The following is a 12,791-nucleotide window of genomic DNA, read 5'->3' on the forward strand; positions in this document are numbered from 1 at the left end:
GCGTTCTGGCTGGGGCTCTCACTATATTACCCGCTATCGAGACACCACCTCACGTTTTTTTGTATCCCTTAAGCACAACAATAAGCATGCACAGAATTCTCATTTCACTTCACTTCAGTTGCCCTTGAAGTCTTTCCCTTACATTTGGTGCCTGAGGTTGTTGTGTGGAGGCCAGTCTAGCTCTCGTCCCAGAGTGTAGGTGGTTGGCACCAGATTCTCAGAGATAAGTCAAAAATACTCACATGCCGGTTGAAGTCTGCTCATGTTTATTCAGCATAACAAGCAAATACACAATATTGCTATGCAAAGTGTCTGAATGCCCCTGAATGTCCCCTTTTATAACATTGAGCATCTGAACTAACCATTCCTCAATTTGTATGATTTGTAGATGTATTCATCTTGCACTGCTCCAAATGTGAGTACATGGGACAAAAAAAAGAAACTTAGATCAACAGGTGCACAGCTTTCCTAAGAGAACAGTGTAAAAAGAACTTAAAAGAGATACAAGAAATTGAAAGTTTCTGACTCTGAGCTAGCCAATTGAGAATTCTCAATTATCAGTGTCAAGCACAAGACTGAGACTGAAATATCAGAAGCGAGAGAACCAAACACGAAACGTATGCACGGGCACAATATGATAAGCAAAATAATAGCAAATGAACCAACATGGCATCAGCTATCATATGGATTCTCAAAGCAATGCTGTTCCCCAAAAGAATGAAAGAAGGAAAGGAACATGAAACAGTTGGAAGAAAGAAAATGGCAGTGAAAGTGCAAGCTGAGCGATAATGAAGGAAGGGAAAGAAAAAGGAACACAGAAGGCAATGAAATAAAGAAAGAATGAGGTGAGGGCGGAAAATCAGGTAAAGCAGAGGGAAAAGAAAAGAAAGGATATGCAAAAGAAGGAAAGGAAGATAGGAAAGAATGATTGAAAAAAAGAAAAGAAAAATGGAGAGCCAATAAGAAGCAAAGAAGACGGACAAAAGTTCAGATTCCAAAATATTGAAAGACGGAAACAAGGACACACCTATGGAAAAAACATAAGGAATGAAGGAAAGAATCATAGAAACAAAAAATGAAAGATAGAAGGAAAGAAAATTGGAATAAAGAGAGATATACGGGAAGACAGAGGCAGGAAAGATGAAAAGATGGAAGTATAGCTTGGAATCACCCTCTCAATATCTCAGGGGTGTAAAAGTCTTGTCTTGTCTGTTAGTGCCTCCTCAAAACTGCCTGGAGAACCTACAGATTTGTTTTTTACCAATATATTTGAAAACTTCTGTAATACCGCTTTAACATCTCTTAGGAAAGTCATTGGAAATTAGGCAGCTTTTGGTAATTTGATTATATCATGAGACCTTCATTCCTTTTTGCCATAATAATAGCCACATTCTCTTCTATAACTTTGCAGAGGTTGTGCACTAGTTTTGGTTTCTAATAAAAGCATCTACTAATACTAGCCCATGTGTCTTGTGTGTACACTTCTTCTGGGCAAAAGGTTAAGAGTGGCAAAGAAAATATACCTATTTCCTCTCCAAAAGTAGAACCATCCACGGTAAGTCTGGGAGAGGTTCACAAGACACCTGCATGTTTTTCTTGCAACAAATGGTAATCTGGAATGTAAGCACTGCCTGGTACCTAATAGCAATATACAGTGTGTAAGCAAGAACAGCTTGGTGACACAACACCTGTCTCACACTCTTCACTGCAAACGGGTGCATTAGTCTGACAAATTTGATGGCGTCTGGAAGAGGCCTGGCCCAAGGCCAAATTGAGGAAACGAATGTATCAAACCTGGACTGATTTTCAGTAGCAGAAGAAGATGGTATAAAGCCGGTGAACGACAGGGATGTCAGTCAGCCGAGAGGTACTTTATAACACATCCCTTGACCTCGGAGAAATGGAACTGAAAAATCTCAAGACAGCCAGTGATATTAGATATCTGACGGCTGGATAACATACTATCATCATAAATCGATTTCTTTGGTGACTAAAAACAGCATGTCCTTCCTGAATAGTAATGGCTCTTTCCAGCCATGTGGTCAATCCGGTAAAAAAGCCAGATTTTCATCCACCCTGACCTGCCCCCCACCTCCCCAACTATGCAAATGTTCTAAAACAAAAATGATCTGCTCTCCAATTGCACATAATCCATGGGCGCTGAGGGTAACTGGACGGGAGTGCAGTGGGAACAATAGGGAGAGATTGTTCTCTTCGATGATGCTTCCTTCCATAGCCAGTGAACATCAGCTTTAAAGTCACCACCAGCTCCCCTATATGATTTAGCAACCCTGCAGGAGTCCCTGACACTCTTCCAGGGACATGGATGGTTAGGGTGAATGAGTAAGAGCTGAATTAGCCTCATCTCAGGATCCTGCTCTCCACGGGTCCACAAGGACCATATGTTTAGCTCCTCAAGAAGGAATGGTGAAGTCGCAACAGGAAGCCTTTTGTGGCACATCTCACATTACTAGGCGTGCCATTACAGTACACTGCAATAAGATTCCATTAAACTAATTCAACAAAAGCAGTATTGAAGCCAATCCTCAAAGGTTATGATGAGGAGTGAAAGAACAAAAAACAGCTTTATTAGAACTACAGTTGGGTGGATGATCTTCTGCGCGGTTTAGGACAATAGTGCCGCTATCTGAAAGCATGTGGAACTTCAAGTGTGGTGAGGCAGGACGGGTCTCTGGTCATATCAGGCTAGTGTAGGAGTTTCAGCAGGAGCAGTGCGAGGGCCACGAGGAAGAGATTGCGCTCGCGACAGAGTCCGCGATCCTTGCATATGACCTGGGTTTCTGTGAATATGTTGTTCTCAGATGTCATCGTGAGACCCGTGCTACAAAGGTCTGGACTCGCACAACCACGGAAGGCAACATGGGACTTCTCTGCACCTGTGACAGAACAAAAGCATTTTATTCTTTGTATTTTTTTGTGTTTATTTTATTTTTTTATTTTTTTAAACTATTACTACTGCATTAAAGATGTGTACATTTCTAAAGGTCATCTTTTCAGAGTATTACTAATAAAGTCATGTGTCGGTCAAATACAATGATTCACAGTATATTACATTCAATCTCGATGTTAACGTACTTCATACATAACGATGGTGGGAAATGTTCATGTTTGTGAATACAACAAAAGATTTGAGCTGTTTGAGGGGGAGGAAACATTTAGATGGGAGAGTAAGGTTAATACAAATTCTCATGACACGGTATATAACTGAGACAAGCTTAATAGTCAAAAGTTTAACAGAGTATCAACTAATCATTAAGGTCAACCAACCATGACAGTGTACTTGAGTACACAGCATTTTATGAGAAAGACGAATCCTCTGGTCATCCATTTTTAGGTTGCGCATTCGAGACCTATTGTAATTTCTGTTGTGGCTTAAAAATATCCCCCTGCTCTTGATTTGTTTGTTTCAGTACCCTTTAAAAATCCTTGCTTGCTAGTGCCTCTTTGTCACTCCTTTTCTCTTCTGTTCCTCCCACGCAGCAGGGACTAAGTACTGACACATTACGCAATGGTTCTTCATTTGTTCTTGGGGGGGGACTATTTCTTTTCTAGGTTTCCTGCTCTGTTACTGTTTAGCTTTAACTATAGAATTTCTCCCTCCCACCTTCTCTTAATGCTACAGTGGGGTCAGTGCTGCCTCCCACGCAGTACCTCCCGCTCCCCAATGGTTGTATTTTTTAACCTCTTTGCATTTTTCCATGTCGATAGGCAGTGGGCTTTGTTCGGTAGGATATGACTTTGTTTGGGCTTCGTTTTAAGGGTGGTGGGTTTGGTTTGTTTCCCTTAACTGAAGGAAAACTCTTTTTTTTTTAAAATTGCCGCCTCTTCTGGTCCATGTTGGGCGAAAGACCGGCCCTGCCTTTGTCCCAGGAGCGTCCCGTGCCGCGGAAAGCTTAAAGAAGCTTTTAAGCACGTTTTTGCGACGTGGCCTCTCCTCACCACCACTGAGGGTAAACAGGAAGTGCAGGAATGCTAGGGGACGTAGCCCCACCCCAGCCAAAGGCAAGTTTATGCCCCGGGGAGCTTTAAGCGATTTTAATTGCGTTGATGCGGCATGCCCCCTCCTATCTGCCACCGAGGGCAAACCGGAAGTGCAGGAATGATCGGAGGTGTAGTTCCACCACAGACAAAGTCAAGTTTGTGTCCAGTAATCCGAGTCACAAAGTCCTGGACTCACTGCATCGGCCGGAGTGGTTTGTTCACGGTCCTAGAGAGCACCGGGACACCTACCTACCCCTGACTCTGTGCAGCTGAGCCGGCCCGAGCAAACTTGATGCGCAGTGGGCAGCCAGGCACTAGGTAGTCGAGTATGGTGGCTGGTCCAGTCTTGGAAGTGACCGCGGCCCGTTACTGCAATTGAATCATTTCATCAAGTAAGTGTGTGCCTGGTCCTGGAGTCAGTGAGGGGCATTCACTGAGTTGTGGGTAATATTAAGTTCAAAATATGTTCACTCACAAACTTCCTGCATATAGCGCTGCAACTAAGTCACAGACAACTAATATCACACATGGCACAACACCTTTCTCAGGCTGGCGGGCTAAAATAATCATGCTGCACTGTGCAGCTGCTAACAGAGACAGCAGAGTCAGTCAATCTCTTCCGTGCAGGCAGACAACGTGCTCTGCATGCCAAATGTGTTTGGATCCTACCAGTGCCTATTAAATTTGTGCATGATTGATTAAAGAACAAGTTACTTACCTTCGGTAACGATATATCTGTAAGAAACATTAGTTAGTTAGAGTCCTTACCTTAGAATATCCCCAGGCGTCAGGCTGGATCCGGATTTTTCGTCAGAAATACCCTTGCGCGTCGCTAGGCGTCGTCTGCGGCTCCGTGTCCGTCGTCGGTGTCGTGAGAGCCGGGATGACGTCGGAGTACTTAGACGCCGCCCTCGCGCGCTGACGTCATTTCTTGTACATAGTTTTCCGCGCCAGGAACGCAGAGCCATGCAAGAAACCGACACTGGTGCTATGAATCTAGGGCCCTGAAAGGGATAACCTTAACCCTAGATATCAGTTCGCAGAGCGGGGAGGATAGGTGGGGCGGTAAGGAATCTAACTAACTAATGTTTCTTACAGATATATCGTTACCGAAGGTAAGTAACTTGTTCATCTGAAAGAAACACGTTAGTTAGATTCCTTACCTTAGAATAGATACCACAGCAATACCAACCCTGGTGGTGGGTCTGCGAACCAAGATCACACCAGGAAGTCCTGGAGAACGGAACGACCAAAGAAGCCGTCTCTCCGGAATTGGCTGTCCAGGCAGTAATGCTTGGCAAACGTGTGCAGTGAGGCCCACGTGGCTGCCTGACAAATGTCCTGCAGAGGGACTCCCCGTCCCAGGGCAGTAGTAGCCGCTGTGGCCGAGTCAAATGGGCCCGCAGCCCCACAGGAGGTTCCTTCTTAGCCAAGGAATAACAGGCCTTAATGCACAAGACGACCCACCGAGTAATGGTCCGTTTGTGCACAGCCTGCCCCTTCTTAGCGACCACGTAACCAACGAAGAGTTGGTCGTCCACCCTGAACTGTTTTGTGCGGTCCAGATAGAAGGAGAGCGCTCGTTTTGGGTCCAGACGGTGGAGCCTCTCTTCCTCTTTCGAGGGATGCGGAGGCGGAAAGAAGGTGTGTAATGTAACAGACTGGCCGATGTGGAAGGCAGTTACCACCTTAGGGAGAAAGGAAAGACGAGTCCTGAGAACAACCTTGTCCGGATGGACAGAGGAAAGGAGGCTTAGAAGAAAGAGTCTGGAGCTCACTCACCTGTCTGGCCGAGATGATGGCAACCAGGAAAGCAGTCTTAAGAGTCAGAAGGCGAAAAGGACAATTATGAAGGGGCTCAAAGGGAGCGCACATTAGATAGGTTAACACCAGGTTCAAGTCCCACTGAGGCATTACGAAAGGGACAGGATTAAACGTGTGAGTAATGCCCTTAAAGAATCGAGCAACAGCAGGGGACTTGAAAAGAGAACGTTGATCAGGAAGCCGTAAGAAAGCAGAAACAGCTGAAAGATATCCCTTGAGGGTGCCCAGAGCAGAGCCCTGCTGGGCCAGGGAAAGAAGAAAGAGGAGAACTTCAGAAAGAGGGGCAGAAAGGGGATCCACAGCCTTTGCTGTGCACCATGCCACAAATTTGTTCCACCTGCAGGCGTATACCGTTTTAGTGGAGGGACGCCTGGCTGCCAGAATGACATCACAGACTTCAGGAGGCAAGTCAAATGGCATCAACTGCCGCCGCTCAATCTCCACGCATGGAGGTGGAGGCTGGACAGGTTCGGGTGGAGGACCGTTCCCTGCTGCTGCGACAGAAGGTCCTCCTGAAGAGGCAGTCGAATCGGGGAATCGATTGACAGACTGAGTAGCTTGGGATACTAGTATCTTCGTGCCCAATCCGGAGCCACAAGGATGACTTGGGCCCGGTTGCACCTGACCTTCTTCAGCATTCTGGGCAGAAGTGGTATAGGCGGAAAGGCGTACAACAGACTGCAACTCCATTCGCTACGAGTGCCGCCTTGGAAATTCCAACGCCCAGAACTGATGACACTGCGCGTTCCCTTCGGGGGCTAATAGATCTAACCAAGGCTCTCCCCACTGCCGAAAGAGGCCTTGTGCCACGTCCGAGTTCAGACGCCATTCGTGATCCATCATGCACCGGCGGCTGAGTTCGTCCGCCCTGGCGTTCAGAGAACCTGCCAGGTGTTGAACCACCAGGGTGATGCCCTGATGTTCCAGCCATGTCCAGAGGCGCAGAGCCCCCTGACAAAGGGTCCACGACCCTACCCTGCCCTGTTTGTTGCAATACCACATGGCGGTGGTGTTGTCCATGAACACCTACACCACACTTCCCTGGACAGAGGGAAGGAATGCCTTCAGTGCAAGCCGGATCGCCCGAAGCTCCAGAAGGTTGATGTGGAGCCGGGACTCCGCCGGAGACCAGAGGCCTGCTCCGGATGGGGAAGGGAGAGGGATCTGCAACTGACCCAATCGCGGTCCGTGAGCCACCACTGCAACTTCCTTGCAGTGCCCTCCGAGATCAGGACGTGGTCGGACAGGTTGCCCCGATGTTGAGCCCATTGGAACTTCAGGTCCCACTACAGAGCCCGCATCCGCCACCTGGTCTGATGTACCAGCAGGATGCAGGAGGCCATCAGACCCAGCAGCTGCAGCACCAACCTGACTGAAACCCGGGATAAAGGCTGAAAGATCGGAATCAGAGCCTGAATATCCCGAACCCGCTGTTCCGGAGGATAGACCCGAAACTGCGCCGAGTCCAGAACCGCTCCGATGAAAAGGAGCTTCTGGGAGGGACTGAGATGTGACTTCGGCACGTTGATGGAGAACCCCAGCAAATTCAAGAAGTCGGTCGTAGTCTGGAGGTGGGAGACGACTGTCTGGGGCGAGCCCGCCTTCAACAACCAGTCGTTGAGATAGGGGAAGACTGGAACCCCTAATCTGCGCAGATGAGCTGTGACCACTGCCATCACTTTCGTGAACACCCGAGGGGCACTGGTGAGGCCGAAGGGGAGCACGGTAAACTCAAAGTGGTCATGGCCTACCGTGAACCGCAGGTAACGCCGGTGGGCCGGCAGGACGGGGATGTGGAAATATGCATCCTGCAAGTCCAACGCTACCATCCAGTCTCTAGGGTCTAGGGCTGCCAGAACCTGAGCTAAGGTAAGCATCTTGAACTTCACCTTCCTGAGGAAGGCGTTGACGCTCCTGAGGTCCAAGATAGGGCGTAGGCCTCCCTTGCCCTTCTTGGGAACCAGAAAGTAGTGGGAATAACAACCCCGACCTACTTCTGGGCCAGGAACGCGCACGATGGCCCCATTGGCCAAGAGGGCCGTAACTTCCTCCTGCAGAAGAAGCAAGTGATCCCCCGACATGCGGTGGTACTGCGGTGGCATGGCTGTAGGGGTCGCCTCGAAGGGGAGGGAGTAGGCCCTTTGGACGATTTGCAGCACCCACCTGTCCGACGTGATGGTACGCCAGAGGAGCAGGTGATGGCGAACCCTGCCTCCCACTGGCGTGGAATGGGCCTGAAAGGTCGGACTAGGAAGGCTTTGAGGCAGATGCTGCTGGGGCTGATGTGGGCTGACCGTCTCTCTGCCCCCCTGCTCCGGCTCAGCAGAATCCACGTCCACGTTGAGACTGGTTCTACTGCCTGTGGCTAGATGGACGTGTGGGGGCGCCCCTTCCTTGGCCATTAAAGGGGCGAAAAGCGGTAGTTTGCGGGCGCGGGCCGAGAGGCCCAAGGACTTGGCCGTAGCCCTGGAGTCCTTAAAGCGCTCCAGCGTACTATCCGCTTTGTCGCCAAAGAGGCGACAGCCATCGAAGGGCATGTCCATGAGGGTGCTCTGGACATCCCCGGAGAAATTCGTGGATCTCAGCCAGGCGTGGCGGCGAATCGCCACCGTCGTCGCAATCGCCCTACCTAGCGAGTCCGTGGTGTCAATGCAGATGAACTGTATTTTATGTGGATAGCTCAGTGGGTTACGCCTTTGTCACAGAGATTCTTGTGTTCAGAAGTTACAAACCTAACATAGGACAGTGAGGTATGAACTGTCATCAAAGAGCTGCATACAAACATGAATAGTATAGTTAGAACTTCACTTTTTTTGTTTTGTGATATAGTTAGATCTTCCCCAGTCTTTCATTATTTGAATGTTGCTAAAATGAGTATGTTTGGGCAGATATACATTTTTATCAGTAAAGCTGACCCCCATGGAATACTCTTAAAATCCTAAGGTTGTGTTTCCCCAGACCAAACACTCGTAAAATATCCGACCCACCAGTATGGATGACACGTGATTCCTACACCTTGTAATCCTCATTTGCTTATGTGACATTCCCTGTAGACTGATTTACATACTTGTATGATTCATTGTCTCTGTATAATGTGTGCGTGGTGTAACGTACTGACACACACTACACCGATATGAGTAGCGCTATACAACAAATGAAATACATATGAGAGGGGCTACGTAAAGATGAGGGGCACTGTTGGAGGATGGCAGTGAGGGAATCCGAGGAGGGAGTCAATAGGGGGAGGAGCTATGAAGCGATGAGGGGCACTGTTGGAGGGTGGAAGTGAGGGAATCCGAGGAAGAGGTCATGGGGTGGAGGGGGGAGCTAGGGAGAGATGAGGGGCACTGGTGGAGGGTGGTAGTGGGGGAGTCTGAGGAGGAGGTCATGAGGGGGAGGGGCTACAGAGAGATGAGGGGCACTGGTGGAGGATGGCAGTGGGGGAATCCGAGGAGGAGGTCATGAGGGGGACGGGCTATGGAGAGATGAAGGGCACTTGTGGTGTGTGGCAGTGAGGGAATCCGAGGAGGAGGTCAATAGGGGGGGCCATGGAGGGATGAGGAGCACTGTTGGAAGGTGGTAGTAAAGGTATTTACGGAGAAAGAGGTTATTGGTGTGGCGCCAAAAAGACTTTCGCATCAGTGCTAAACCCGGCCCTGTCATGGTCTTTCTGTTTTTGTTTATTTAATTAGCAGTCGGGTCATAAGGGCTACTGTGGAACATACTTTAAAGTGCATGCTAATTATATTTACTGCTATATTCAATGTTTTAAGTTTGAAGGTGATTTTACTAATGTTTTTACCGGGAAAAATGAAAGTGGAGCCCGATGGTGCCTGATATGGGGCTGGGGCCCAAGGTCAGCTGTGAGAGTGGGCAGAGCTTCCACGAAGCTTCCACACTACAGTATATACTGCATGTCTCGCAAAGCGATGGCAGTGCATTCGCGCTGCAACGCTAGGCGAGACCTAAAAGAAAATAGTGTCAGGAGTAAAGGGGCCAATAGCCGTGGAAGGATACCAATGATGAATGAGGAGGGACTAACAAGCCTCAAACCAATCGGAAGGCAGCATTTAAGACAAAAGCCAATGGGCAGAGAGTGGTGGAGCTTCCACAAAGCTTCCACACTAAAGTATATACTGCATGCCTCGCAAAGCAATGGCAGCGCATTTGCGCTGCAACGCTAGGAGAGACCTAAAAAAAAGCGCTATGACGAGGCCAAAGCTGCCTGTGCTGTAACTCTTTTTGAGTCTATCACCAGACTTACGTTTTCAGAAATATTTAAGTATATACATAAACAGAGGGGGTATTCAGTCAGTGGTCTAGTCCATTGGTCTGTTCATCTGTCATTCACATTTTGCCTACGTCCACTACAGAATACAGCATACTTTAGCCAATGGATCTTGTTACTATGAGTGACAGCATTTTGCCTCTACCCATATATACAGGGCCACTTGAAATATGCCCAATTATGCAGCAGAGTTGTGTGGCAAGAAAAGGCAAATTATGAGGTATAATGTGTCACATTATTTAATAGTATTACTGCATTTTGGCTCATTGTTAAACTTGTAACACTGTCTGGATATTGGGTGCACCTCATTAGTACCTGTTTCACACCCAATATAGCAATAAGCAACAAAAAAATGACCTTTCCAGCTTCGCAAATGGGCTTCCACTGCGTGGCAATATGTGTTGATTGCATTTTCAGTATCTTTTGGACCGTCTGACGTAGGTTTTCATGGGTGGCGCAACAGCATGGCCCCAAATACCCGCTGCTACTCCTATTGCTTATCTCTCGATGTAGTGCTTTAACACCTTTTTTGTCATGCTCTCTTGGCCCACCCACACAAGTGGGGTACCATTCTTATAAGGGGACATGCTGCAGCTCAGAGTGGTAGGACATTTGTGGCTCCCTGCAGATTCCAGAAGTTTCCCTCACATAAATGTGAGGAAAATGTGTTTTATAGTCAAAGTTGGAGGTTTGCAAGGGATTTTGGGTACAAAAAATGTTTGACAGCCATGCAAGCCACACGACCATGGATTAACCCACTGGTCTAGTTTTCCCAAATACGCAAGTTTGCTAGATTTCCCTAGGTGCTGGCTACGATAGGGCCCAAAATCCACAGCTACTCACTTTGCAAAAAAAAAAAAAGATCCGTTTTGAGTGGAAAAGTGTGATGTATACATGTTGTATTTTGGGCTGTTTCCTGCCATAGACACTAGGCCTGCCCACACAAGTGAAGTAATAATAATGGAAGTTTAGAGGAGATAAAAAAAGAAGTTTCTCATTGCGAGTCACCTCTGAAATTAACATTTGGTTTCCCTCTTCAGTGAATTTGACTTTCCTTTTGCAAATCCCTTCTCTGGCAGCACATGCTTGACTCCTGAATCCTCCTGTGCAGAATTATCTCCCGTATTTGGAATTTTTAGAGTAAAGATAAATGATGGATGATACAGCATCATTTTAAATAGAGCAGTCAACACTTTAGGGATTTGCATGACGTAAAGCATATTTGCATCTTGCAGTTTGATTTAAGTGATGCATTCCGCTTTATAGTACCCAAGAGAAGGTAGCGTGAGGTTGCAGTGCGCCACAACAACTGCGTCATGCTGCTTTGTCGCTGCATAGTTCTTGCATTATGGTATAGTAAGTAGGGTGAAACAATGAGGCAAAAATTCAATGCAACAAAATTCTAACTAGCACTATACGACGCAGCACGGCGTAATTCCATTGCAAGACCGGAGGCTAACATTATGCATATCACTTTTAATGCGTCTCCAAGCAGCCGCATACATCATAAAGCAAAGCTTCCATAAAGAACGTTAAGAATAGATAAAAGGCATGAGACCATAACATTCTGCCTCTTTTAAATGCGGCTCCAGGCAGATAAGTTCTTTTCCTTACTTCTCTAGTTTGAAATTAATAATGTGCTTTTCTTACTTTATTTAACTGTTCCTTATTTTGCCTTAGTAATCCTATGTAATTGTCAACTGTCCTTCTTTCCTTTGCGCTTTTTCTTGGGCGTTTTACCCCCTCACTCCTTTCCCTTCATGTCATCGCGACCTCCAATTTACGGAGGTCGACTTCTGACCCTGCACTCTCCCACCCACGTCATCCCCTTTATTTATCTCATTTAAAAAAAAATACTTAAAGCTCAGTCTGCGAAGGTATCTCTTACCCGCTCTCTTCCCCTCAGGCATCCGGGCTGACAACAGCCCCCATTCACGCACTTTCGCTCTCCCGGACCGTGCTCAAGAGTTTATTCCAAATAACTCACTCGATGCTTCGGTGCCATGAAGCTTTGAGGAATGAACCTTGGCAACGCACCGATAACGTTGCAGCGTTGCCAGGGAGCATTCCTCGATACTTTCCTCTCGTCAACATGGCCTACAAGGCCTTAGAGATCACGCATTGCCTGTCTCCTGGCAACCGGGCTCGAGCACATATACGATCCCCGGAGGCTAGGATCAGCTGACAGTTAGAGACAAACGCTTTTTTAAAGCACTTTAATTATAAATACACCAAAAAAAAAAAAGGGGGAAATATAATTATCTATCTTTATCCCTCTATTATATATATATAAAACAAAGAGGAACAACATTCTATTTTATTTTACTATCCTTCTTAATCCTTCCTTATCATGTCTGACCTTGATTCAGATGAAGCAGAGGCTACTGTTCCTACCCCCAACCTAATTAATGAGGCTTTTAAAAACATCATCCACGAGGAAATGAGATCCTGTATGTTGGAAACTCTTTCTAAAGTAATCACATCTAAAAGATCCTTCCTAGGTGAAAAGGATGATAATACTCTAGATCAACATACACTCCCTAACGAAGATCTCACTCATATAAGGGGAAGAAGACTTAAAAAAAATAAGAATTTAGATTTTATCCCCAAGAGCACTGGAGGTCTTAGTACCTCTACCTTCATGGGAGGTCCCCGCACCTCAAATACTTTGGGTGTC

General features: G+C 47.0%; 1 protein-coding gene across 5 annotated transcripts in view; it reads right to left on the reverse strand.

Annotated features, from left to right (window-relative positions):
- Positions 1-251: 251 nt before the first annotated feature.
- LOC146808892 (phospholipase A2 inhibitor gamma subunit B-like) overlaps positions 252-12,791 on the reverse strand; it is a 460,033-nt gene continuing 447,493 nt past the window's right edge. For 4 of the 5 annotated variants that reach the window (XM_085615705.1, XM_085615707.1, XM_085615704.1 and 1 more), the window contains one exon: positions 258-2,897. In XM_085615705.1, the coding sequence (XP_085471831.1) occupies positions 2,707-2,897 (191 nt within the window). In that variant the 3' untranslated portion in view covers positions 258-2,706. Of the gene's footprint in view, positions 2,898-12,791 lie in introns of all 5 variants that reach the window. The other variant, XM_085615706.1, reaches the window with a different exon arrangement.

This window comes from Triturus cristatus, chromosome 7 (assembly GCF_964204655.1).
Source record: "Triturus cristatus chromosome 7, aTriCri1.1, whole genome shotgun sequence".
Taxonomy (NCBI): domain Eukaryota; kingdom Metazoa; phylum Chordata; class Amphibia; order Caudata; family Salamandridae; genus Triturus; species Triturus cristatus.